This window comes from Nelusetta ayraudi, unplaced genomic scaffold, assembly GCF_046127955.1.
Source record: "Nelusetta ayraudi isolate G7.1 ecotype Tasmania unplaced genomic scaffold, CSIRO-AGI_Nayr_v1 ptg000141l, whole genome shotgun sequence".
NCBI lineage: Eukaryota > Metazoa > Chordata > Actinopteri > Tetraodontiformes > Monacanthidae > Nelusetta > Nelusetta ayraudi.
This window is the reverse complement of record NW_027466191.1, coordinates 235,190-261,097: the sequence shown is the minus strand read 5'-3', so window position 1 is coordinate 261,097 and position 25,908 is coordinate 235,190. Positions and strand designations below refer to the sequence as shown.

Below are 25,908 nucleotides of genomic sequence, written 5' to 3'. Positions count from 1 at the left end.
CGGCCGCCGAGCAGCACCACTGGAGCGACGGCCAATTAACTGCTGAGCTCAAGGACAACTGGCCACTTTCTCTCTTTTTTTTCTGGGCGGAGGGCATTAGTTATTCATTTTCCACCCTTCAGTCACAGAATCAATTCTCCAAACTTTACGCTACCACTTACTTCCCCTCCATTTGTTGGAGCGGCGGCGAGGCAGCGGGATGAGACAGGGAAGTGGGTGGAGCCGCCGCTGGCCGTGGTGCTGGAGACTCGCTCCCCTGCTCGTCTCTTCCACAAAGCCGCAACATTTTGAGGCCCGGGCTGCCCGGCCCGAGCTCTTTATATGATATTTATTTCTGGGCACCTGGGGGCGCTGAGGCAGTCTGCAGCCGTCAGGGTAATGTAAGGAGAGCCGGCAGGGGAGCAGGCCTGCAATATAGCGATTGTTGTTTTGGTGGGCGTCCTGTGGAGGAAGTGGAAAGACTGCAGACAATAGCTCAGACGGGCTTCTCCTTCTTCTTCTTCTTCTTCTTTCTTTTTTTTCTTTCCTTCTTGGTCGCGAGCTCACTTTTCTTTTGGACACTGCGGCAGCCGTGTTTTCGACTCCTTGCAATTTCAAAATAGGAAGAAAAGAAGCGATTCCTAAATGGAATTCCTTGGCTGGTGCAGACGAGCTCAGAGATCCTCAAAGCGTTTCTATCCCGCACAAAGGTAGAGAGGTAATTCTTTCTCAGACGCCTGTCGGAGATGCCTACGTTAGTCACGCAGCTCTATTTGCTGCCAATTAGCATTTCATTGCCTGTCAGATGTTCCTCTGTTGGAGGAGCAGATCTGCGTCTCCTCCGCCGGGCTGTCAATTTGTTTGGCACCTTCCAGAAACGGCTCCTCTTTGCTTTATTTTAGCTCAGCGTCTCTGGTCTGGCACTTGATTGTTTTAAAGCCCTTTTTTTCCCACTGTTCCTTCTTCACATTGTAATACACACTGTTTGGATTGCAACTGAGACTCCCTTTGTTCTGCGAGTGCTAACTTGTGATCATTAGTTACTGGAGCAGGCGGAAAACATGTTTTGTGCAGCGCTTCACAAAGACCTGAGAGAGAAACAGCGGCTTTGTTTGCTGTTGGCTGGTGCACTTTGTCTTCCCCTTTGTCTGCCAATATGAGTTTCCCTGTTGAATGAAGTGGGGGGAAAAGTCAAGATGCGTGTTCCTATGCGGTTTGTCGGGCTCCTGTGGGGGGCCGGAGGTACTGCAGCCACGCTGACTCCCACCAGGTGGCGAGGTGGAGGCCCAGGCCGAGGGAGACGGCAGTCAAAGGCAGAGACTTAAAGGTCAGAGCAAACAGCCGTGCCTCCTTCTCTTCCCTGGTTAAAGACGACGCTGACTGGCGCACCCTAGTGGCAGGCAGCCGCGGTGTCTGCGGACTAATCCCACGCTTTCATCTCTCAATCCCACTGAGCTGCAGTCGCAGGCGGCCGCTTCGATCCCCACCGTGCGGGCGATTTGTTCCGTGATGGCTGGTTTTCCGTCTTTGTCCCGGTGATAAACATCCATATAGTGCTTCCATCATGCTTTATGGGAATGAATGTGACCTCATTGCGTTACAGGCACTTGACAGGAGGAGCGGAGGCATTCATCTAATCCGGCCGGGGTAAACCGCCGGCGGCTGCCAAGGCGATGCCCTGGATGCAGGTGTGTTTTCGCCGTCTGGAAAAGTACTTATTTATCTATTTGGAGGAAATGGGGAGCCAGACAGCGATCCGGCAGCGTCGATAAAATGAGTGATGGAATGACTCGTTAAATGGGAGCGAAGACGGAGAGCCGGCTTCCGCGCTGATTACGCTTATATATCCTCATCTGGTGTCATGCGCTGCATTTTGAGTGCGGCCCTGTTTTCCCCTGACGGTCCTCCAGTGGTTCGCGGCCCTCGGCGTCGCAGAGAGAGGACGACTAAACTTTACTTGTGCACAGAACTGCAAAAGAAACGACTCTTCCATCCTAATTCCTCACAGCAGTTCAGTGGCAAACAATCAGTGATAGTAAACACTTCATATTCTGCAAGGGTCTTTGTGGTTCTTACATCATTGCACTGCACACTTGTGTCCGTAACCACAACCCCAGCCAGGTTGTGCCCTGCTATCAGTGCACTGTTTTTGGTTCCCTTTCAATCAAGTTGATAATGCCTCCTTGTTAACAAGAAACGTAGCATTTGTTCCACGCTATCAGATCACTTCCAACTCATCACTTCTAAAGTACACCGGTGCATTCATTATCTGTTGGCGTTGGCAGGGCACCGCGTCTGCATGCCGTCACATCCAGACTGGTTGATTTGCAGCCGGTGCAAACACTCGAGCGCAAAAATCAATTTGTCTCCGCTACCTTAACTGCTGCAGGGTGGAAGGAGGGCAGGGGAAAAAAGGGTGTTGTATAAATCAGCCGAGGCGCTGCCAATAAGTGTGTCTTCATTCATCCGTTCATCACAGCGGCTTCGCTGCAGGGCCTGTCGAGGGTTCTCTCCCTGCGAAAAACCACCGCCTCCCGGTCCCTCCCACTGCACCGTGCACAGGAGGCCTGCGGTGGAAGTGGGCCGGAAGAAAGAAATCCCTTCCCACAGAGGTCGTTAGCTCGGCGTGCGCAGCCTGCTGACACCTCCTCATCTTTAAGGGGTTAACTGCTCTATTGACCGCAGGCACTGACCTCTGAGCTTGTAGCGAACAACACGCCGCCGCCGCCGCCGGGCTATCACATCTCCTATATTTCACGCTGTAAGGGAGGTGAGGCGAGGCGCAGCAGGGTTCAGCAGGAAGTGCTAAGCATCGCTGGGAGGAGGAGTGGGGGGGCGGGGGGGCGCAGCTTGGCATTAAGCTGACTCTGTGTGTGGTACCTTCTGTAAGTGTTGCCGTTAGCACGCAGCCACTGAAGGTAGTGCTCATGATGATTGCTTCATTAGGGGCGGCATTGTGATGGAGCGCCGACAAGCCGCCGCCCGTCCCCGCTGCCGCCAAGACCACCACACTATTATTATTAAGTGCCGAGGCTGCGAGCGGAGTGGCCGGGGTCCCGCTGAGCCGCTATGCAGGCACTTGTGTCAAAAGGATGTGGTCGAAACTCGGCCCTCCACGTAACCATGGCAACGGCACTCTGCAGTTTGGCAGACGTAGGTAGGGTGAAGTGGCTGGATGGCGAGCGACTTCTCCACCGAGCTCAACTTCAGGCTGTGATTGGTTCGACTGGTCGGCCTTTGCAGCTCCTGACTGGGAGGTGCAAGTTCACACGCAGCAGAGATGGCGAGAAGGAAGAAGGAAAGCTCTGCTGCTCGGCAAGGCTCCACCCATCCATCCATCCATCCAGCCATCCGTTCATCCACCCATCCATCCACCCATCCGTTCATCCATCCATCCACCCATCCATCCGTTCATCCATCCATCCACCCATCCATCCATCCATCCATCCATCCATCCATCCATCCATCCGTTCATCCATCCATCCATCCATCCATCCATCCACCCATCCATCCATCAACCCATCCATCCATCCATCCATCCATCCACCCATCCATCCATCCATCCATCCAGCCATCCGTTCATCCACCCATCCATCCACCCATCCGTTCATCCACCCATCCATCCACCCATCCACCCATCCATCCACCCATCCATCCACCCATCCATCCAGCCATCCGTTCATCCACCCATCCATCCACCCATCCGTTCATCCACCCATCCATCCACCCATCCACCCATCCATCCACCCATCCATCCATCCATCCACCCATCCATCCATCCATCCACCCATCCATCCACCCATCCATTATTCCATCCATCCATCCAACCATCCATCCATCTATCCATCCATCCACCCATCCATCCATCCACCCACCCATCCATCCATCCATCCATCCATCCATCCACCCATCCATCCACCCATCCATCCATCCATCCATCCATCCATCCACCCATCCGTCCACCCATCCATCCATCCATCCATCCACCCACCCATCCATCCATCCATCCATCCATTCATCCAATCCTCCTCTACATTGGATACAATACATTTGAAATACATTTATACATTTTCCTTTTTTCCATCCGGGAAGTTAGTGAGGCTAGCCAACAAAAACCCCTCTGATTACAATTTGCTGCCAAACCCAGTGCTTTGTCAGTGCCCTATGTGACATCACAAAGTCCTGATTTCCAGAGGGACACAACGACTGAGATTTGGAACAAAGCAAAACAAATAGTGTCTATATTATATGCTGCTGCTGCTGCTGCTGCTGCTGCTGGAGACGCTGGAACAGTCGGGTCCTGCCCTGACAAACACCTCTGCAGGGACAGTTTGACAGAGAACACTGGAACATGCTGGTACAACAGGCCCGGAGGACACAGAACAATATGTGTGTGTTCACTCTGGCGCTGCTCCTAACCGTCTGCTCGTGGTCTCAAGCATCCTGCAAATCCCGTCTGAGCGCTCACAATATATCAGTAATAGCGCAACACTATAATTGATTTTCTAAAAATAATAATGCAGAACGGCTGTGTGATTTGTCAAGGCGGGGCTGTGCAGGGCGTTTGGGGGGGGGGGGCATCGCTCCGCTGTCATGACAACTGGAAGTTTGAGGCGCGGTGACAGCAAGCCACTGAGAGGGATCTGCCTTCTTTCCATCACGGGTTCCTGCTGCGAAGCACAATGAGACAGCATCCCACCACTGAACTGCTGCCAGCGGTCGGTCCAAACGTGTTTATCCCGGCAGACAGGAGAACGCTGATGTCTGTCATTGCCCCTGCAATCTGAGAACAGGTCCTCGGACCCCCTCCACGTCCCCTGGATGAGCTGCACTTTCCCCTGATGTAAACTGCTTTGTGGACAGTGAGTGTTCTGTCTGGGGCACGTTATCTAAAACCCACACAGTCTAATAGTGGTGTGTTTTCTGAGGCTTGTACAAAGGGAATTACCCCTCCCCCCCCCCCCCTCAAATGCTGACGGTGGGCCCGGTTGTGTAATTTGGGTCTCAGAAGTCTCACAAGGCAAAAAGAAATGTTGGTGGAGTCTGCATAATGCATCAAGGTCCCAGCTGGATCACGCGCCAACTAACATGGGACTCCGCTGCCCTCTAGAGGAGAAGATGACAAATTGCCATCCTGCAAAATAAAAGAAGATAAATAAATACAGCTGCTTCACATTCATCACTTGGGTTTTTTCCACAAGCAGTGAAGATGAAACTGACGTTGTTGTCGCTTTGATGTGCTGAGTCATTAGCAGCGCAATAAACCCTGCAGTGGTTGCAATGTAGAGTGCGATGTGACCGCCACTAGGATGCTGCATCAGGCTAAAAACATGTAAGAATAGCATACATCAATCTGTATGGGTCTCTCCCATTCCTCTAACACAGATGGATGCAGGTGATGTTGCTGGTGGGGTTGAGCAGAGAGAGACAACATTAATCACCAGGGTACCCCAACCCTCCTCCACTGCAAGGATCGGCTGAAGGGCCTGCAGCTTTAACAGCAGTGGGAGGTGGAGGTGGAGGTGGAGACAATGCAGCAGCAGCAGCGGCAGCAGCAGAGGCAATGACTCCGTATGCTTCCACTATGAGGCTTTCTCTTTCATCTACGTCTCATCACACCATGCTCACACAGAGGAGTGGTGGTGTGTGAAGAGCAGCAGAGGTGGAGCACAGATCATGGTGGGGCTTCCAGCTAGTTACATAACGAGTGCTGCAACCATGCTGGCCACAAACAGTGTGTGTCTGTCGCAGCCTGTCACTGAGTGAGTTGTGTGTTTTCATTGGAGGGGCGATGGTGCTCGGTCTTATTTGTCATCGTTTCCAGAGAAAAAAAAAAGAGAAATCCTAAAGACTGAACATTGCCTGTTTTAGGGTGCCGCTCACAAGAGCAAGAAGCGTGCTGCTGTCTCTAATGATAATTATTATACCTGTTATTAAGAAAGATCATCATAAACAATAACCATGGCAATTAATTATATGAATAATAAAGAATACCACTGAAGAGGATCGTTTTTGAAATAATGAACTGAATAACATCATTATTATTATTATTATTATTATTATTATTATTATTATTATTATTATTATTATTATTATCGTCAGGGGAGGCGGGCAGTGAGCTCATCCTCCCCGGGCTCTCCACAGGTGATTGGTGGCAGTCACCCACCAATCACAATTCGCCTGCAAAGTGGCTTGCTGCTCAGTTTGGACGTCTGTCTCTCCTTCTTTTGGCTGAAGTCACCACAACTAATTATGGAAGTTGGCTGTCAGCGGCTGGATATACACTTTCCGCCTCCGTGCTCGCGCGTCCGGGGACGCCCGGTAGATGATCTGTCGTATTTTGAGGAAAGGGAGCCGTTGAGAGCAGCGCTTCCTTGTGAGGAGGCGTCCTGAGGGCTGCTAGCCACACTTAGCACAGGGCTACTAGCATGAGAGCCGGGAGAAGCAGCAGTGCCATGGTGTCCAGCCTCCCTCCTCCCCTGGGGCTCTGCCTCTGCTCGCCGCAGGTAAGTTGCACTTGGAGCCGGGGCTGCTTCTCTGCGCCGCTCAGGCTGCAAGGCACACATGTGGTTGGGTGTGTGTGACGCTGGTGTGACGGGTGTCACTTGTGGACCAGTTGGTGTCGAGTTGAAGGGGGGGAGTGTTGTCATTGTGTGCTGCTCAAGTGTTAGCTGGCTGCTGCTAAATGGCGCAGGGAGGTCAGCTGTGGAAGTGGGGCTAAGGCTAAGCTAACGCTAAAGCTAAGCTACCGTTAGCGGCCAGCGGCAAGCCTCGGTGTCGCTGCCCCCTGCCTGGACACAGCCGCTGTGTTCCAGCTGGCGTCAAAATAAAACACCCCACCGCCATGTGAAACTGCTCCTCCGCAGTCGCCTTCCTCGCTGTGCACAGCATCAACACGCTTTCAATCTGAAAAGGCGGCTTTTGGAAACGGTTTGTGTCGCGTTTAAACCCACTAACATCTTTTTTCACTTCCATGTTTTTCCACCTCCAAGATGCCGCCTGGGTGTTGAAGCAGCAAAACTTCTCAACGCTCCGCGGAGCACGCTAGAAAATGCCCTCTTTATTAAAATATCTGCACTTTTGATCCTTCACAAGGTGTTGTCAACAGTAGTGTGTGTGTGTGTGTGTGTGTGTGTGTGTGTGTGTGTGTGTGTGTGTGTGTGTGTGTGTGTGTGTGTGTGTGTGTGTGTGTGTGTGTGTGTGTGTGTGTGTCCGACCGCCCACACATTTGAGCGTTAGGTTGTCACTCGAGGCTCCTCCAGAATGCGATCATTTAAAAGACTAACGTCTGTTTTGGGCCAATAAATCACATTTCATCAAGATTCTTTTTATTATAACATGTAGTCTTCTCAGAATCAGAAGCACACGAGGAATTTGCTTTGGTGTCGTTGGTGCTTGAAAGACAATGCAAAAAAAGAACAGCTAACTTTACTTAATATCTAAAATTAAAAAAAAAAGAATACAAATGCTGCCTTCCCTTCTACCCTGGTTTCCCCACAGATCTGCATTATGGATTATAGATGTCAACCTATTATTCCCAAATGGATGATGATGATGATGATGATGGTGATGATGACGACCATCGTGCCAGCCCTGCACATCTATGACGTCACCTGGTGTCAGCAGCTGACCTCCGTCTCCACAGGTTGTTCCTCATTCTGTGTGTGTGCTCCTCCAGCAGGTGTTGTGCCTGTTTCATCAGAACATTTCCAAGTGTTCCAAGTATTCAACACACAAATGGTGCATAAAGATTTTTATTTATGTCCGTGCATATTTTTTTTAATATTATATTGTCATGTTTTGTACTTCCATAAGTGTAGACATTAGCATTAGCATTAAATTCATTACTTTCTGCAAACCTAGCCAAAGAAGTAGTTCTGGGGAAAAAGACCGGTCCAGTTTGTTCTCTGCTCTATTTCTTTCTCTGTTTGACCCATTTGCAGGTTCCTCAGCCCGGCTCGGTTTGCATTAGCTTACCACAGCTCTGAGTGAAGCCATGAGAAGAAGATCCAGAGTTCAAAGAAGATAAAAAGTTATTTAATGAAACTTCGATCGACATGGCAACTGTGTCCGTCTGACAGGAAGTAGTCGTGTCTTTCGCGGTTAGCATTTCGTTTGTGGTGTTAGCGTAGTTAAAACTAGCTGGGGGCTGATTAGAGGGGAATTGGCTGTGCTTTGATGGCTCCACCACCACCACCACCCCACCAAACACTGCTCCAGTACAGTCGTGTCCAGCATTTACCGGGAAAAACACCTGAATCAACAGGAGGTTGTGGCACATGCAACATGGAAAGAAGAAGCTGACAGGAAATGTTTTTTTATTTAAACCTCCAGTCTTAAAAGAAACACTCTTATTGTTTTGTTTTGTTGTTGTTGTTTTTTTTTTGTTTTTTTTACTTATTTAGGTTGAAAAATAAAAGTTGACTGTTTTAGTGGCAAAGGTGTAGTGGAGCGCCATCACCACACGGTGGCGACATTTCTCAGACGATTTGAATGAATTGACGAAACGCGTCCACAAAAAAAAAACAACAAACGAGGTTCTATTGTTTCTGCATTTTTAACTCGGGAACTTTTGAGCGCGCCGCCTCAGCTGTCTTTGAAATGTCCCGGAGCGGAGATTAAAGTTTGTGGCTGTTCTGAAATAAAACAATCGGCTTTAAAGCGATCTCCCTGTTCCACCGAGCGAGTTTGACGGACGTTCTGATATTTAACGCGCTCGCCGTCCAGAATATGTCAGCGCACGACCGACACTGTGGTGTTCCATACGATGAGAACAGCGCGAGCCGGGGGAGCGAGTTCGCATCACCTCATCAGCATCCCGCACCTCGCCCCCGCCGCCGTCGTCAGACCCCGACTCCGACTCCTCCTCCTCCCCCCCCTTCTCACGCACCCCAAGGGCCTCGCGAGCGCGCACGCGTGCGAAGCTGCGTGGGAATGGCTGTTTGCGCGATCGAGGGGGCAGGGCCGCGCGGAGCGAGCGGAGAGCTGCCTGCATGAGTTTGTAATGTCCGCCATGTTGGCCATGGCGTATTGAACCGGGGAGGGACCGCGGAGCCGACCACACCACACACCGACACAGAGCCACCGACACCCGGGCCCGCCCGGCTCTGCTCGCGCTGCTGCTACGGACCCCGCGCTTCGCCTCGATCCATCGATCGATCGGCCGCTTTTTCTCCCGGACGCCGTCACAGACTCATCCATGAGAGCGCCAGGCAGCCGCGTCACAATTCCTAGCAGATCGGATAGATTTGTGCTGCACCTTTTCATATAAGAAAATGAGTAAATTGTCGTTTCGGGCACGGGCGCTGGATGCTAGTAAGCCTCTGCCCGTCTTCCGCTGCGAGGATTTGCCGGACCTGCACGAGTATGCGTCCATCAACCGGGCCGTGCCGCAGATGCCGACGGGGATGGAGAAAGAGGAGGAATCGGTATGTTTGTCTTTATTTGCTGCCGATGGCCGCCGGGACACTTTTCTCTGGGTGTTTAGCGGCGGCGGCGGGGCTCCGCTATGTTGCCTGCGCAAGCTGCTGCAAAATGGCCGCCATGTCTGCTCGGCGGCGAGCAGCACGACGGAGCTCGACGCACACCGAACACAGCGGCTCCGTTCCACCGCACACGGCCTCCTTGGCTCGCTACGGTTCGATATTTTATTCCTCGGCCCGGTTGTGCGGCGTACTTTCGCTCCCAGCCGCGGCCGAAAGCACAAAGAAGTCACGTGACTTTGATCCGCGCCACCATTTTGTTGACTTTCTCGGCGGTGAAGGCGGGCGGAGGGGAGCAGGCCTCGCGCGGGGCTGCGCCGCGCCGTCCTCGGGCGTCCGCCAGAGGGCGCCGCGGAGCGCCCCTGGGATTGACAGCTCGAGCGCCGCGTGTTGACAGCGGGCCCGGCTCGGCCATGTGTGCCTGCGCTCGAGCAGACACAGGATGGAAACACGTTGCTGTTGTCACCGGTGACGCCTGCGTGTGTAGTGATTGTGTGCACTCTGGCGAGGCAGTGTGTTGGAGTTGACTGGCTCAGCAGGGCTCGCGCGGTAATGTGTAGGTGCGTTCAGATGCACTGTTATTGTCCTGTATCTCAGTCAGTCTCCATTGTTTCTCTTTGGGATTCATCCAAGCCGCCGAGGTCAGAGAGAGTGTGAGTGTAGTTGTGGTGAGGGTGTTGTAGAGTTTTCCATTGACGGGTCGCTGCACCGGGACTTCAACCTGTTGACTCAGACTTGTGGATGTGCTTCGTGTCCGTGTTGTGGACTGGATCCTAGTGATTTTTAGTGTCCTGTCAGTAAATTCTCTTTAGTTTTGCCACGCTGCTGCTGCTTCCTCTTCGCTCCGCTTGCATTTATTCTCACTTCTCCATTCAGGCAGGGGCCCCTCGGTGCCGCCGCCGTCGCCTTGTCGTCACCTCAGCACACAACACAAGCACATGCAGGGGCCAATGCAGCGCCAGCCCATCCCACCGCCTGCCAACTATACACAGTCACACTGTGGTGTTACATAACCCAGTGACAGGAGAGATAAAGGGGGCACTTTTACTACGAGGCTGTGTGCAGCTTAGCTCCCTGACCCACATCCCGTCCGCCCGGCAACCATGCGCTGTGGCTTTGCTGACCAACCTCACACTTCCTCCCGCTGGATGTTGTTGCTTTTATTGTTTTAGGACTTCACGGATTGAACAAATGCATCCGTGTTTTATGGCCGCCTTGTCTTTATGCTTCAGAGTTTTATTTAGCTGTTTTGTTTTGTTTTGTTTTGTTTTGGAGCGTGTGACAGGCTCACAGTGAGCATGCTGGCATAAAGCAGTAGAGGAAGAGCTGAGAGCAGCAGTGGTCTCACCAGACGTCACGTCCCTGGGTTTTATTAGCCGGCGTCTTTGAATGAGTGCCTTATTAGTATGCATAGCATCAGACCGTCCAAGAATAATTCATGTGTAGAGCGTTGGTCTGCGTGCTCTCGGGTGCGGCAGTGGTAAACACGACTCGCTGGTGGTTTCCTTGCTAATGCAACACGCACCATCAGTCTTCCTGCTCAACTTTGTGGCAGCGCCATCCAAACAATGCAAACAATATTCTGCGACAACTTTGAATGCAGACTGTCTCTGTGATTCATAGAAAGCTTTTTTCCTCTTTTTTTTTTTTTTGCTCTGGCTTTCATGTGCTGTTCACAAAGCCCTTCATCCTCATCCTCATCCTCAGGAACCAGTCTGCAGACTGTAGCCCAAAAGCCCTGTACTCTCTGTAGAAGCCTGCTCATTGAAATGTATTGGGGGTTCGTTAGCGTGTCACGTGACCGAGTGCACGTGTTGGACTGCTTGCACAACAGAAGAGACTCTGCACCCTGTCAGTGTGCAGTCTTGAACCTAATGCAAGATTGTGTTGAACTCAGTGACAGCAGGTGGCCTGCAGGGCCGCTGTCTGCACCGTGGAGCAAACCCATGCTGGATTAAGATACAGGAACACAGGCGGTGTGTGAAGCGGCCAGTCAAGTGTGTTTCTTGGCACCATTGTCACACTTGTTAACAGGCCAGACTTGCTCTTTAATTTTGTCAACTTTAGTTGCTTGGCTGCGTGTGTTTTTCACTCTCTCTCTCTCTCTGCGCTCACTGTCACGATGATGAACGCTGCTGGAGTGACGTCAGTTGATGTGTAGCCCTGCCACCCTGGAGGATAGGATGGGGTTACTGAGAGGTGTGGACTTGCCCGTGGGCTCCAGGGCAGATGGTTGTGCTGTGGACTCGCACTGTGCATGCTCACAGCTCTGATAGGACGCTGCTGTCCGTCCAGGCCGGGATCCTCACCCAGGCTGTGGAATACAATAGCAACTAAAGTCCCCAGCAACTGAGAAGTCCCACGCGGAGGTTGCAAGTTTGCAGAAGGTGGACTTTACCTTTTACCCTGCTAGCAGTGGGCCAATATATAAAGTGTCTCACGTCCTAAAAAAGAAATCCTCAACACACTGTGAGATGTGAGAAAACGTGCAGGGTACAAAATGAGTAGGAGCTGTTGTGAAACGCCGGTGGAAGCGGGATTGGCCATCTGTTGCATCAACCAGCAGGCTGCGAGGTGGAGCAGACACGTAACAAACTGCAACCTTGCTTGATGTTGATGTCTTCACTACGCTCTCTGACGGCCCGCACAGCTCGGCTACGTCTTCATTATCCCGATGTCTATTCAGGGGGGTGAATGGCCCGTGTTTGCGTGTCAGTCAGAACCAGGGGGCTTCTCTGACAACACTCTTGCTCGTTCTCTCCTGACCTTTGACCTGTGACTCACACGCTGCTTCGTGAAGGCCGTATGTTCCTCCTGACTCTGCGACTCTCGTCAGCTGAGAGTTTGCGGCGGGTGTAAACACAGTGAGTCGGTGTGTGTGACAGCAGGGTGAACTGTGCGGGCAGGGCCGGGCCGGGCCGTCCACTCGCACCTGGCTCTGAAATACAAACCCTGCGAGCGTCGCCGATTGGCCGCCATGCTGTCACAGCGTTAATGTTTATCTCTTGAACTTTGATTGTTTCTGTCGTTCCTCCATCCCTCCTCTCTCTAAACGTGCTCTTTCAGAGTAACCCGGAACACATTGTGCCGTCTTCCCACTCAACGGGCGATGCTTCACAATGATAATTGTCTCTCTGGAGGTGACGTTTGCATGCAATTGTGGAGGAGCTCTTGTGCGGTGTCTTCAGACGGTGTGTTTGCCACACGACGCTGCTGGCCTGCAGCAGCCGCTGCTTTCTCAACTTTGCTGTGTCCTACTTTCAAGTGTGTGTGTGTGTGTGTGTATAATGTATAAAGTGTGGTGCGTTGTCAACACGTGTTCTCTGTCCTGCAGGAGCACCATCTCCAGCGGGCCATCTCGGCGCAGCAGGTGTACGGAGAGAAGCGGGACAACATGGTCATCCCCGTCCCCGAGGCGGAGCGCAACATCACACACTACGAGTCCCTCTACCCCGGGGAGTTCAAGATGCCAAAGCAGCTTATTCACATACAGCGTGAGTAGCCACTGGCTGGGATTATCCTCTCAGCTGTGTGCAGCCTGCCCGACGTCGCCGCGGTGGTGCCGGGTTGGCTCTGCCGCTGGAAATGTTTAGTGTATTAAAGTCTGCTTTTTGCTGAGTGGTGAGTCATGAGATGAGAGGAGAGTCAGGCCAGTCTGTCTCAGAGAAACAGGTTGGGTAAAAGACTGTTTGCAGCCCTGTGTTGTTTTCCACATTCTGCCCACGTGCACCTCTGCAACAGTTGAGCCCCGGTGCTGCGCTGGAGGACTGCTGCCTCGCTGGTTTGCACACCCTGGGCTTTGGCAGGTTCACCAGTCAACAAGAACTCACTTCTGGCTGCAAACATGTTGTTGATTTGATGCAGGAGCGACGCAGACACCGACTCCATGCTTTAGAAAAAAGGCCCGAGACAGTGTTTGGTGGTTTGGATCGATGCAATGGTGTCGACCACTTGAACTGATTGACTTTGCCTGGGATAAAGTGCGACTGAGACCCACGCCACTGTCTGCCTGCTACTTAGTGAAAAGTGAAGGCTATTTCTCAGGAGTTGCAGCAGACTTTGTTTTTGTGAAGTGATTACTATTGAAGGCTCTGGTGCGTTGCTTCTCCAACAATGCCTTTTCAAAGAACACCTCTGTGTCCCCTCGGCAGCTTTCAGTTTGGACACGGAGCAGCCAGACTACGACCTGGATTCAGAGGACGACACGTTTGTGAATAAGCTGAACAAGAAAATGCAAATCACAGCCCTGCAGTTTGAGGAGATGATAGACCGACTGGAGAAAGGCAGCGGACAGCAGGTATTTGTCAGTCTGCACGTGCACGGAGGGAAGAGCGGCGCTCGCCGCCGCTCGTTGTCTGCCTCGTCTCATTGTCTCCCTCACCCTTTCCCCTGCAGCTCGTCAGTCTCCAGGAGGCCAAGCTGCTGCTGAAGGAGGACGACGAGCTCATCAAGGAGGTGTTTGATTACTGGAGCCGCAAGAGGAAAACCTGCCGCGGCGGCTCCCTCATCCCCAACGTCAAGCAGGAGAAGCGGGACGGCTCCAGCACCAGCGACCCCTACGTGGCCTTCCGTCGACGGACGGAGAAGATGCAAACCAGAAAGGTGGGAACGTGTCTGTGCCCCTTTCTCACTCCGACAATGTTCCAAGTGGCGCCGCGGTGTTTTGACCGAGCTCGCTCGCTGCCTTCCAGAACCGGAAGAACGACGAGGTGTCGTACGAGAAGATGCTGAAGCTGCGCCGTGACCTGAGCCGAGCCGTCACCATCCTGGAGATGATCAAGAGGAGGGAGAAGAGCAAGAGGGAGCTGCTGCATCTCACGCTGGAGATCGTGGAGAAGAGGTAGGAGGAGGAGCTCTGCTCAAAACCATCATAGACATTCAGCGGCGCTGGTCCACCTCTCCATCCAGAGGTGTTTGTAAACAGCTTCTGATGAGGCTGCAGTTGGCGACGGTGAAGCCGAGGGGGGCCAGGCCAGCGTATCAGATCCCCCCCACTCCCCACCCCCCACCCCCTGCACACTGTGTACCTTTTAACAGATTATGTGGCTAAAGCCCATGTTTGATGAAAGGCTCTTTGCTTTTGGTAGAGCTCCCCAGTTAAGGCCCTCAGCAGCAGACTGGAGGGATAGAAGTCAGCCCGACATGTTGTGTGGAGTCAGGCTCTGCTGCTCGTGTTAATGGGGGCCACAGTGGTGCACTGTGTTTGCATGAGTTATCAATCTCTGCACCAGCCGCCACTATTGGCTCTGCACCATCCCAGCAGCTGCTGCATTCCTCACCCTGAACCGCGCAGCTTCCTTTTAGCTGGGTCTTTTTTCATTAGTTCTCCTCCCCCTCCGCTCCACTCTGGAATGATTCTTCCTCTTTGTTTCCTCCCTCGGCCGAGACTCTGCGGGCCGTCTCTGTCTCGCTGAGACGCTGCCAAAATGAATTTGCCGTGGAAGCGGCTGTCAGTGCAAACTCAAATTGGAGGCCCTCTCCTTGAAGTGCCTTTGATTGGTGGGGACATTTCAATTTCCTCTTGTTACACCGGCCCGGTTTGTGGCCCGCACATCAAAGCCAGCGTCCTCTCCCAGACTGGAGCGCTGCGCTCTCCCTCAGACAGCAGCGTGCGTCCCAGCCGCTGCCTGATATGATGACGGTGGAGTGACCCAGCTGTGCAGTCAGAGTGCAGAGTGCTCCACAGGTTATTTCCTGTGTTTGCCACAACCCAGTTGATACTGGCGCTCCAGTATTGCGCATGTCAATGTTTCCTTGTCATTGTAAAGCGAGGTGACTGTGAGCGTACGGCTAAACTGCTGTTTCTGCCTCCCATCAGGAACACAATGCCGGACTTTGGCAGCGAGGTGATGGCCGAGGCTCTGGCGCAGCGAGCGCTGGTGAAGCCCGTCTACACCATCCCCGTCATCCCGCTGTCCAGCAGCAACCAGTACCGACACCAGGACCACCTGGACATGAAGGACTACAAAAAAGTAAGCGTCTGTGCGAACTGTTGTTGTCGTTCGCCTGCTCAGTTGAACCAAAGAAATGACTGCTGCACATTCTGCTGGTGCAAGAGAACTGTTGTGGTTGTTGTGTAGTTGTGAACCTGGTCCCCATACGAGAGCCTCGGTGTCCCTGAAGTGGTTCTCCTTGTTTTCAGGCTCCTGCTTATTTTGATGGGGTTTTAAACATCTCTCCAGATTAGTGCCGCTCTGACCTCCGTGTCACCTGCACTCATTATAACTTCATTAGCCGCGGTGTCCCACCTCCAACCCCACCCCACCCCCCCCACCAGCTGCTGTACTTCCCCCTTTTGTTTCCCACCGCTGCTCTTTCTGTCCTCTCCGCCCCCCTGCCTGCCTCCGTCCCCGGCAGTCTGACACAGCACTTCCTCCCGCCCACCCCGGGCCACTGAATGGGATCGCACTAATCCGTGTGGAGTCGGGAGCCTGTTGAGACAGGGAGGGGTCGCGGTGGCACGAGTCAGAGGGAGGGAGGGGGGAGGGGGAGGTGTTGGGGCCATCTGGCAAGGCGGCAGCATCATCTGGCACATGTTGCCATCTGCATATCAATGCCTCCCACTCACCACGCGGGAGCATATTGCTCTGTATCCTGGAATGTGTGTGTGTGTGTGTGTGTGTGTGTGTGTGTGTGTGTGTGTGTGTGTGTGTGTGTGTGTGTGTGTGTGCGAGGTGATGATAATGATGCAGACTGTTGTCTAAACATGCCGTCTACCCTGGCAGCCGGAGAAGGCCGAGGTGGTGCGAACCAAGAGGAAATACGAGAAGAAGCCCAAGATCCCTCCGCTGTCGGCGCCGCAGCACTCGGGTCCCTCCGTCTTCAACCCCAAGGACCTCAACCAGTACGACTTCCCCAGCTCGGACGAAGAGCCCTACTCTCAGGTCGCTCCCTCCCTCGGTGCCATCGCAGCAGCCTGCTCTGTGAAGCACCAACTGATGTTAACTGTGCGTCTCCATCTTCTTCCAGATCCATTCAGGTTCCTCGGAGGCAGAAGAGGAGAACGACCCAGATGGCTGCTATGCGTTTCGGAGGAAGGCCGGCTGTCAGTACTACACTGTGAGTGGCCTGCTGTGACTCTCTGTTGGTGCTCCCAGCAGCAGCAGCAGCAGGACAGTGGCTCTGCTGGACACAACACGGCAATAAATGGAGACAATAATGTTTTCTCCTCCTCCTCCTCTTCCTCCTTCCTGCAGTATTGTGGGGACAGGAGTGGCAGCTGGCCCTGGGCCAGCCCGTCAGAGGGCGGCTTGGGCCATCCGCGCTTTCGCTACTGTCTGACCTCGCTGAGCGCCCCCAGGCACTGCGTGGGATTGGCTCGGCGCCGTGTGGGCAGAGGAGGCAGGTGAGTGTTGAAGGTGGAGCCTGGGGAGGGGAGGGGAGGGGGAGGTGCTCCTACTCTGACTCCTTCTCTGAAGGAACTCCTGCCATTCTGGCGGCTGGGTTGAAATCTTGATTGAGCATTGCAGCCACGAATGATGGCGGTGCAGAGTGTAGGAAGACTGAGCCAAGCCTGGCGCTGCTGAGGGATGTTTACCATAGCACCTCTGTGGCAGCTCACCAGCCCTCCTTTTATTATCAACATGGAGCTGGCTGCCATAACACTCAACAACATGCCGCCACGGCTTTTCATAAACCAGTCAGAGGGAGGGAGGGAGGGAGAGAGGGAGCAAGTGAGCATCTGCTGAATTTCAACTGAAAAACGTCTTCAGTGTTTTGGAAAAACCCAGTTTGTGTTGTTGGTGTGTGTGCCATAAGTTGATCAGCTGGTTGGAGACGAGCGTGTCCACTGAAGTCACCCCAACCAGTGATTTCAGAGAACATGCAGTTCAAGTTTCCACCACTGTCCGGCACTGCATCCCTCCTGCTTTCCTTATTTACTGGCATTTCACACCTTTTTTTAATTGCGCAGCAGAAAATGTCCCAATGCATCAAGTTGGAGACGTGACCTTTGTTGTGGCTGAAGCCTCGGGGCCAGCTGTCCTTGTTCTGCTACTGTAACAAGTCTCCGCTTCTGTTGCACCGCCTCCTTTTCTCAAATGGAACAAGCGAGTGGAAGCTGACAAACCGACCGCTGCATCCAGCAGCTCTGCTCCCAGAGCAGCCTTGGCAGTCGGGAGAGCTTTTTACGTAGTTGTGCACCACTGTCATGTGATTGAGTGGAAAGCCAACAGGCTGTGTCCTCACGCTGGTGTTTTCTCCCCCTGCTGCAGGATGTTGCTAGACAGAGCACACACAGCAGACCCCGTCTGTCCCGGCTCGGACTCGGACCCGGAGCCGGGACTGCTGGCCGGCCCTCCACTCCGCCGCTCCGGCACCAGTACCTCACAAACCAATACCTCGGACCTGACCGGCTCCTCCCACCTCCCCTGCCACTCGCCGCCCGCATCATCGCCATCGTCTTCGCGAACACCGTCGGACCTCAGCCAGATTCTGGTGAACATTAAGTCTTGCCGCTGGAGGCACTTCCGACCACGGACGCTCCCCCGTCAGCCCTGCAGCGGAGCAGACTTGGCGCGCAGAGGATTGAGGGATTTTAGCCGCGCTGCGTCTGGACTGAACGGGACGCCGTCGGGAGCGGCGGGCTCGCTGGGCCGCGCCGGTCCGGCACCGATGCCCCCGGTCAACGGTGAGTTTGCAGCTTCCTCTGCTGCTTCCTCCGCTGTTTCCTCCGCTGCTTCCATCCTGGGAGAATCATGGCTTTCTCCTCACTCGCTCTTTTCATCATCCTTCATGCACTCTCAGGTTTCCTTTCGTCTGAACTTTTGAGTTTTCAAACTGTGTTCATGTTGGAGCCTGCCTGGTTCCAACGGCTGGTGTGGGGCGTGATGCTCTAGTCTTGGTTAAACTTCACTGTTTGTTCACCGTAAAGTTTGACCAGTAATTTGGCCCTCATCATGCTGTGTATTCCTCTCAGGCCCTGTTTGCACTTGGTCATTTCATGCGTTTTTCGTATTCCGATCAGCAAAAAACACACAAAGTAACCAAGTGCAAACAGTCCAACTCCGTTTTGTCATCGGACTACGTTTTGGTAGTCGCATCGCATAAAAACGCATTTGTCACGGACGTGCGAACAGAATGCGAGCTCAGTCCACATTAAGGACCGTCCACTCCACTCACCTCTCCCGTGTACGTACTTGGTCGGCGCCCCACCTCCCTGCGTCGTCATTATAAAGTTACAAACAAGAAGCCAAAACAAATCATTTTTGTTAGACTCGTTTATTAGGATGCTAATAAATTTCACTCCGCATTAGCGTATTTTGTCAGCGGAGCAGCGGTCGCAGTTTCCAACATATGAGATTAAATGTGCGACGTTGCATCCGAAAATTTGCCAGCCACCGTTGATCCGAAAATAAAGTGGTCACCACTCTGTCCCACCAGTCGTTACTCCTCGTTCGGATCCATACGAGCTGCAGTAGAATTAAAACCAGTGACTTGATATAGTCCGCAAACAGGAAGTTGGGGGGGGGGGGTGACAAATGGCACGCTCGAGACCGCATGTTAAAGCTAAGTGTGAACAGATGCTTCGAGGTCCGTTCTCGTGATCCAATCCCCCAAAACAGTTACAAGTGACCAAGTGCAAACAGGGCCTCAAGCTGATTTCAAGTCCCTCTCTTCCGTCAGTGTGTATTGCAGCAGCAGATCAAAGCTGTTGGAAAGCATGTACAAGTATTTGGGTTGTCTGTCTGCTGCGCGGTGCTGCAGCCTGGTGTTGGGGTGTGTGTGGTGCAGCCAGGGGCCATCAGACTTGGCCCGGCTCTGGCCTGTGTGCAGGTGATGCTGTGACTCTTAGCTGGTGAAGCCAGACCAGGACAGAAGCCCTGCAGTGGGCAATAGCAGAGTGGCTCAGCTCTGCATCTCTCAGTTTGATATTAAAAAGAGATGATGGGCCCTCGCCGTTCACGCCACAGCAGCGCTTCCGCTGTCGGGACTAATTGGAAAATGACTCCATGCATAAATGATTTGAAGGGCTGCTGATGAATTTGTTTTGCACCCTGGAATATTCAGCAGTGACAATTAAAGCCAGACTTGGAAGCAGTTGTGGGGTTTTGAAGTCGAGCTGAGCTGCGGCTCCTCTTCTGATGAATTAGCCTGGCGAGTCATGTGACCCCATTCCTGACAGCCCTCCCATGCGTTTGGAATGCATTAAAAATATACTGAGTCCTTCACCAACGGACCCGAATGAACAGACCGACTACAAACAGATTGAAATCTGCCGCGATTAGTTTGAAATCCATCTATTTATTTTAGAAAAGCTTCTTCATTAATTATTATTTTTGGCTGTTTTCCTTATTTTTTGGTCTCAGCAGCTGCTTGAAGATGAATCTTGAATCCATTTCTCAAATGCAAACATTAGGATTTGATTTGGCAGGCGTCTGAGCTGCTGCTCTATGATGAATGGCACCACTTTCACAGTCTTTGCAGTTTTGATCGAGCTCAGATAGAATTTGATGTTGTGATCAATTGGATTTCTGATGGATGGCCGTAAAGTTTCTGAAGATCTTTGCTGTGTGCTTGGACGAGGAGCAAAGACTTGTCAGCCTTCACCGTGCTTTATTGATAAAGTTCTAGCATCGATTGGTGAACGATCTCTAGACTGTGTGTGTGTGTGTGTGTGACTGCTGCCTCTCCTCTCTCCCATCCAGTGTTCACAGCTGAGCAGTACCAGCAGCACCAGGAGCAGCTGGTCCTCATGCAGAAACAGCAACTGGAGCAGAGCCAGCAGCAGCCGCAGCAGCAGCCTAAGCAGCAGCCCAAGCAGCAGCAGCAGCCACCGCCGCAGAAGCTGCAGCAGCAGCAGCAGCCACCGCCACAGAAGCCGCAGCCGCAGAAGTTGCAGCAGCAGCAGCAGCAGCCGCCGCTGCAGCCAACCACCAACACACAGGTCAGTGAGGACCCTGCATCCTTCCAGTCTCAGTGTGAGTGACATGCAGAGAGCTGCTGTGCATCACCAGTGCACACTCTCAAGCACTGGGAGCACGGCCCTCTGGAACTGCTGCCCCTGGTTACATCACAGAGGGCATATAGCTTAAGAAAGTCACCTGTTATGCTGCACACTGAGTATCTGCTGCCAGTCAGCACTGACCCGGTGCTCAGTCACCGTTGGGCCGGTGTAGCAATTGTGCAGGGTCAAAGGTCAGCGTAGTCCTCCCGGTGGAAGCGGGAAACGTCCTGGTTCCCTGCAGCTGCTGGCTGACTTCCAGCAGCTCCTTCCATTGAGACAAGCTGAGCTTCCTCTGATCTCAGCTCATCTTTGGTGCCGTCCATGCAGGCGCTGGTGTCCAAGACGCTGGACCAGGCCAGTGCTCAGTTTGCTGCCTCGGCCCTCATCACCACTGACCAGCTGCTGGCCTTCAAGTCCAAGGAGGAGCAGGTCCTGCCCAGCGGAGTCAACGGGGTCCTGTCGGGGACAGGTGGGTCCCCTGCCCTCGCTCTAGAGGCTCATTCACACTCAAAGCGTCTGCACAGCGGCTGGATGGTGCCGGGCCACGCCAGAACCGCACGGTCACGCCACAACCCAGGAGGCGGTTTGGCGAGTAGTCAAAGAAAACAAGAGTGGAAGAAACTCTCTTGACCGTCTGAACTGTGTCTCCACTATCAGTGTGTGCACATAAGAAAAATAACAACACCGACTGCTGATATCATTCACGCTGCAGCTATTTCAAGTACACATGCACTTTGTTCATAGTTCATAGTTTCATATTTAAAGTGAAGTCTTGTTTTATTATTTGACAGCCGAACTGAACGGCATTGAAGCTGATCTGTTTCACAGTCAAATAAATACAGCAGCACATCTAGAAACAAAGTACAGCCACATGGTATATTATGATGAAAATCAACCAGACCCACTGACTTTTCACATCATTGACTTCCTGTCTGAACCATTCGACCTGCTGCAGATGGATGGATGGATGGATGGATGGATGGATAGATGGGTAGATGGGTAGATGGATAGATGGATGGATGGATACTTCCTGTCTGAACCATTCAACCTGCTGTGACTGATGCAGTCAACATGTGAAGTGGGAAAAATGGGACCGCTTCATATTTGTTCAGCAGCTTCCTGCTTCTGAAAGGCGCCCACGCCATGCTGCCCCCTGGTGGGAACCTGAACGCTGACTTTAATTGCCGCGGATGTTTTTGGTGTGAATTGGGGGTCAATGACCTCCTCTCATTGAGAGTGAATGTGTGATGCAGTGTATCCATACAGTGGCACCGGGCTCCAGTGGTGACGTTTGCTTGTGTGTGTGTGTTGCAGGTGTTTTCAAAGGCTTGCACCTCCCCACCACCACCACCACCACCACCACGGCGCTCCACCAGCCCAGCCAGGCCGCCGCTCCGGCCTTCCTGCAGCCCAACTCCAGCGCTCCGTCGCCGGCCGCCGCCGCCGCGCCCTCCTCGCTGGCCTCGGCGCCCGGCGGCCACACGGCGGCGCTGGGCATCCTGGGCTGCGGCGCCAACGCCAGCCCCGCCACCACTCAGGTCCTCATCGGGAATAACATCTGCCTGAGCGTGCCGTCGGCGCGGGCCGCCCCCGCCCTGGCCGGCCGCCACATCCCCCGCACGCTGGCCAACATGCCGCCCGCTGCCTTAAAGCTCTCCGCCTCCGCCAACCTGCAGATGCCCAAAGTGTCGGGAGCCTCGTCCATGGACCTGGGCGCACGGTAGGAGGACGCCTGGAACACCACATCTGGAGCAGGGGTGGCAACACTCGAACACTCAGTGGGGCCAACATTTCACATTTGCTTAGAATTTGGACAAAGTCTCAGTGCAACAGTGGTATTTATTGGGAAAAACATCTTCATCCAGATAGAACAGTGAAGCTGTTTGTATGCAGCCAAGCACATTCTGCTGAATGTGGAACAAGCAGAACTTAATTCTACATCATAAACTTAATATTGCACACATGCAAAATCCAATTTCTAATAAAAAAAGTAAATCAAAATTGCATGGCTGTTTTTCATTTCCACCCTTCTGATTGAAATTGCAACAGTAACATTTTTCCACTGGCTGCTGTTAATTTGAACAATAAACCAATGAAGTCATAATGATAATATCTTGCCCGACACGCTGGCGCAGTGGTTAGCGCTGCCGCCTCACAGCGAGAAGGTCGTGGGTTGGATTCCGGGGCCCGGGACCTTTCTGTGTGGAGTTTGCATGTTCTCCCTGTGTCTGCTGGGTTCTCTCCGGGTTCTCCGGCTTCCTCCCACACTCCAAAAACATGCACGTCAGGTCAATTGAACTCTCTAAATTGTCCATAGGTGTGCGTGTGTGTGAATGGTTGTGTGTCTCTATGTGGCCCTGCGATGAACTGGCCACTTGTCCAGGGTGTCACCCTGCCTTCACCCTAAGACAACTGGGAGAGGCTCCAGCAGACCCCCAGGACCCCGAATACAGAAGATGAATGATAATGTCTTTGAATGAACGTCCTGTCCTGATTGACTCACCAAAATTCCAGCAGAGCATTCTGGGATTTGTAGTATCACGACTGCATGTGCAGGCCAGCAGCTCCAGTAGTGATTTCCATTGTGGGCCAAACTCTGGCCACCTATGATCTAGAGCAAGTTGTTTAGCGTTTTGGGACCAAGTGTCTGCAAGAACTGGAGACTAGAAATGTGCAACCAGATCGTGCAAACACGTGGCCAGCGCTAACTGTGCCGCTCTGCTCTGCTCTGCCCCCTGCAGGGAGAACCACGACGAAGACAAGCCAGCACTGAACAGTATAGCAGACAACACGGTGGCCATGGAGGTGACGTAGTAGCGGCGGTGGTGGCGGGCCGGGACTCTGCTGCTGCTGCGGCAGCTGCGGCTGCTGCTGCGGCTGCTGCTGCTGTGCATCGTAGCATCAGGAATGCAAAAGGGACGGCAGTACTGACAATGGACAACAATGCTCATCTCTCATACTTTTTCAAAAGAAAATCCTATTTTTTCCTCCTTTTTTGTTATTTGTTACCGTTTCAAAAAAAAAAAAAAAAGTACAAGATTGACACCTGTAAATTATGACTATGGCAAAAATGAATATCTGTACAATAACTGCATATTTGTAACACCCTCTCCCTCCCTCCCCCCCCCCATGCTCCTCACTTTGTACATATATATATGACTTGAATACAGAACTGTCCATTTGTGATGTTTTGCACTTGGAGTCAAGAGCATAAAGGTTTAAAAAAAAAAAAAAAAAAGAAACTAAGGAAGCCAAGTAAGTTGTGGAGATGTTGGAGTTGTATAGCTGAGAGTTTTATCACATCATGTGCATGGTGCGGCGCCTGCTGTTTGGGTTGTTTTTTTATCTATTTATTGTGCTGTGTTTACAGGTTTTTTGTTTTTTATTGCAATTTTTTCTTTCTTTTTTTCTTTTAATTTGTACACTGTACCTTTGTTGGTTCCTGTGCTGTAGTAAATGTTAGGTAGCTACGGACTCCTGGGTATTTTTGTATATGGTGAACGCACTGCAGGCCCCACCCACCCCCACCCAGCCAGCCCCGCCCCACCCATGCTGACTTCTTTTCTTCTTTTTTTTTATCGAAGTCCCTGTGCTTTTGTGTGGGGAAGGGGAGGAAAAGCAACCGACGTATGGTCCCGACCACCAGGAGGAGGCGCTGTGTCAGTGGTTCGCTAGAGTGGGGGGCGGGGCTTGGAATCACTCCTCTCTTCCCACAAGTCACAACAACAGGGATGAGCTCTCTTCCCAGAAGCCTTTGCTGCTTCTAATTAAAGCACTATATATTGTTTGTGATGTTTTTGATTTTTTTTTTTTCCTGTTTTTACTCCTAGTTTTGATAAAATATCAATGCTGCTTTTATATTGTTTTTCAACTGGGGTTCATCATCATTTTCATGCAAGTATCATCCCCAGCCATTTTCTTTGTTTTATGTTTTTTTTCCCCCCACAGACTTTTTATGTCAAACAGAAATCCATTTATTTTTGTATTTTTATTTCTTGTGGTAAAGCTGAGTGTCGGCTCTTTGTTTCCCCGCTGAAAGGCTTCACACTGTGGGTTTGTTCCGTGTCGGTCCATCAGGTGATGAGGTGGGAGGAGATCAGGTGGGCGGGCGTGGACGTACGCGGCTCATCATTCCAGTTTTTAATGACAAAAAAATGCTAATGAAAAAGGATGGAGGAGCTTTCTTCTTGTTTTTTCTTTCTCCCCTCGTGTCCTCTCGTTCATTTGATTTGATTATTTTTTTTTCGTTGTTTCTTTGAAAAAAGAATCTCCAGACGGCTGCAAGGCCAAAAACCACAAGTATTGGGTGCCTTCCTTTGGGGAATTTAATGTTCTCTCTTCTGTGAAGAGTTTGGCACAAAGGCAGCATTACTTAGTAGTGCTTCTGCTCTTTGTCACAATCTGAATGCCCAGTCCAATGGCAGGATGTATCCTTGAGGTTTACTTGTCCCACCTGGAGGCTGAAAAGACTAAAAAAAAAAAAAAAACAAACAAAAAAAAAAACTGTGGCAGAACTCTCACTAAAATAAGACAATAAAGCCCAGGGCATTAAATGTGAACCGTTTGCTGTCTTCACTGCACCGTGTGTGTGTGTGTGTGTGTGTGTGTGTGTGTGTGTGTGTGTGTGTGTGTGTGTGTGTGTGTGTGTGTGTGAGCAGCAGAAGCATCAGGTGAGAGGATGTGCAATGAATGTTTTTCAGCTGAGCAACTATAGGCAGGTCCATCGAGCTCACAGCAAGTTGGAGAAGAAGAGAAACGTGCAAGCTGGTCTGCAGAGACTGGAGGCCACTGGAGCAGGGACAGGAGGCCACTGGAGCAGAGACAGGAGGCCACTGGAACAGAGACAGGAGGCCACTGGAACAGAGACTGGAGGCCACTGGACCAGGGACAGGAGGCCACTGGAACAGGGACTGGAGGCCACTGGAACAGGGACAGGAGGCCACTGGAACAGAGACTGGAGGCCACTGGAACAGGGACTGGAGGCCACTGGAGCAGGGACAGGAGGCCACTGGAACAGAGACTGGAGGCCACTGGAACAGAGACTGGAGGCCACTGGAGCAGGGACAGGAGGCCACTGGAACGGGGACTGGAGGCCACTGAACCAGGGACAGGAGGCCACTGAACCAGGGACAGGAGGCCACTGGACCAGGGACAGGAGGCCACTGGACCAGGAACAGGAGGCCACTGGAACAGAGACAGGAGGCCACTGGACCAGGGACAGGAGGCCACTGAACCAGGGACAGGAGGCCACTGGAACAGGGACAGGAGGCCACTGGGACAGAGACAGGAGGCCACTGGAACAGAGACTGGAGGCCACTGGGACAGAGACTGGAGGCCACTGGACCAGGGACAGGAGGCCACTGGACCAGGGACAGGAGGCCACTAGAACGGAGACTGGAGGCCACTGGAACAGGGACTGGAGGCCACTGGAACGGAGACTGGAGGCCACTGGACCAGGGACAGGAGGCCACTGGAACAGAGACAGGAGGCCACTGGACCAGG

At 52.5% G+C, this 25,908-nt stretch overlaps 1 protein-coding gene across 3 annotated transcripts; it reads left to right on the top strand.

Moving 5' to 3' along the window:
- Positions 1-6,153: 6,153 nt before the first annotated feature.
- Positions 6,154-24,965, top strand: LOC142879700 (enhancer of polycomb homolog 1-like). Of its 3 annotated transcripts, XM_076013110.1 has the most exons (15): positions 6,155-6,485; positions 7,480-7,624; positions 12,796-12,955; positions 13,613-13,758; positions 13,857-14,063; positions 14,153-14,301; positions 15,280-15,433; positions 16,187-16,345; positions 16,431-16,520; positions 16,658-16,806; positions 17,675-18,090; positions 20,108-20,346; positions 20,734-20,875; positions 21,721-22,126; positions 23,148-24,965. In XM_076013110.1, exons 3-15 carry the CDS (start codon positions 12,856-12,858, stop codon positions 23,218-23,220), a joined length of 2,430 nt encoding a protein of 809 aa, XP_075869225.1. In that variant the 5' UTR covers positions 6,155-6,485; positions 7,480-7,624; positions 12,796-12,855; the 3' UTR covers positions 23,221-24,965. The 3 variants fall into 3 exon arrangements, with proteins under 3 accessions (XP_075869224.1, XP_075869225.1, XP_075869223.1); XM_076013109.1 differs by lacking the exon at positions 7,480-7,624 and having other exon boundaries at positions 6,154-6,485; XM_076013108.1 differs by lacking the exons at positions 6,155-6,485; positions 7,480-7,624 and adding an exon at positions 8,612-9,407.
- The last annotated feature ends 943 nt before the right edge of the window (positions 24,966-25,908 follow it).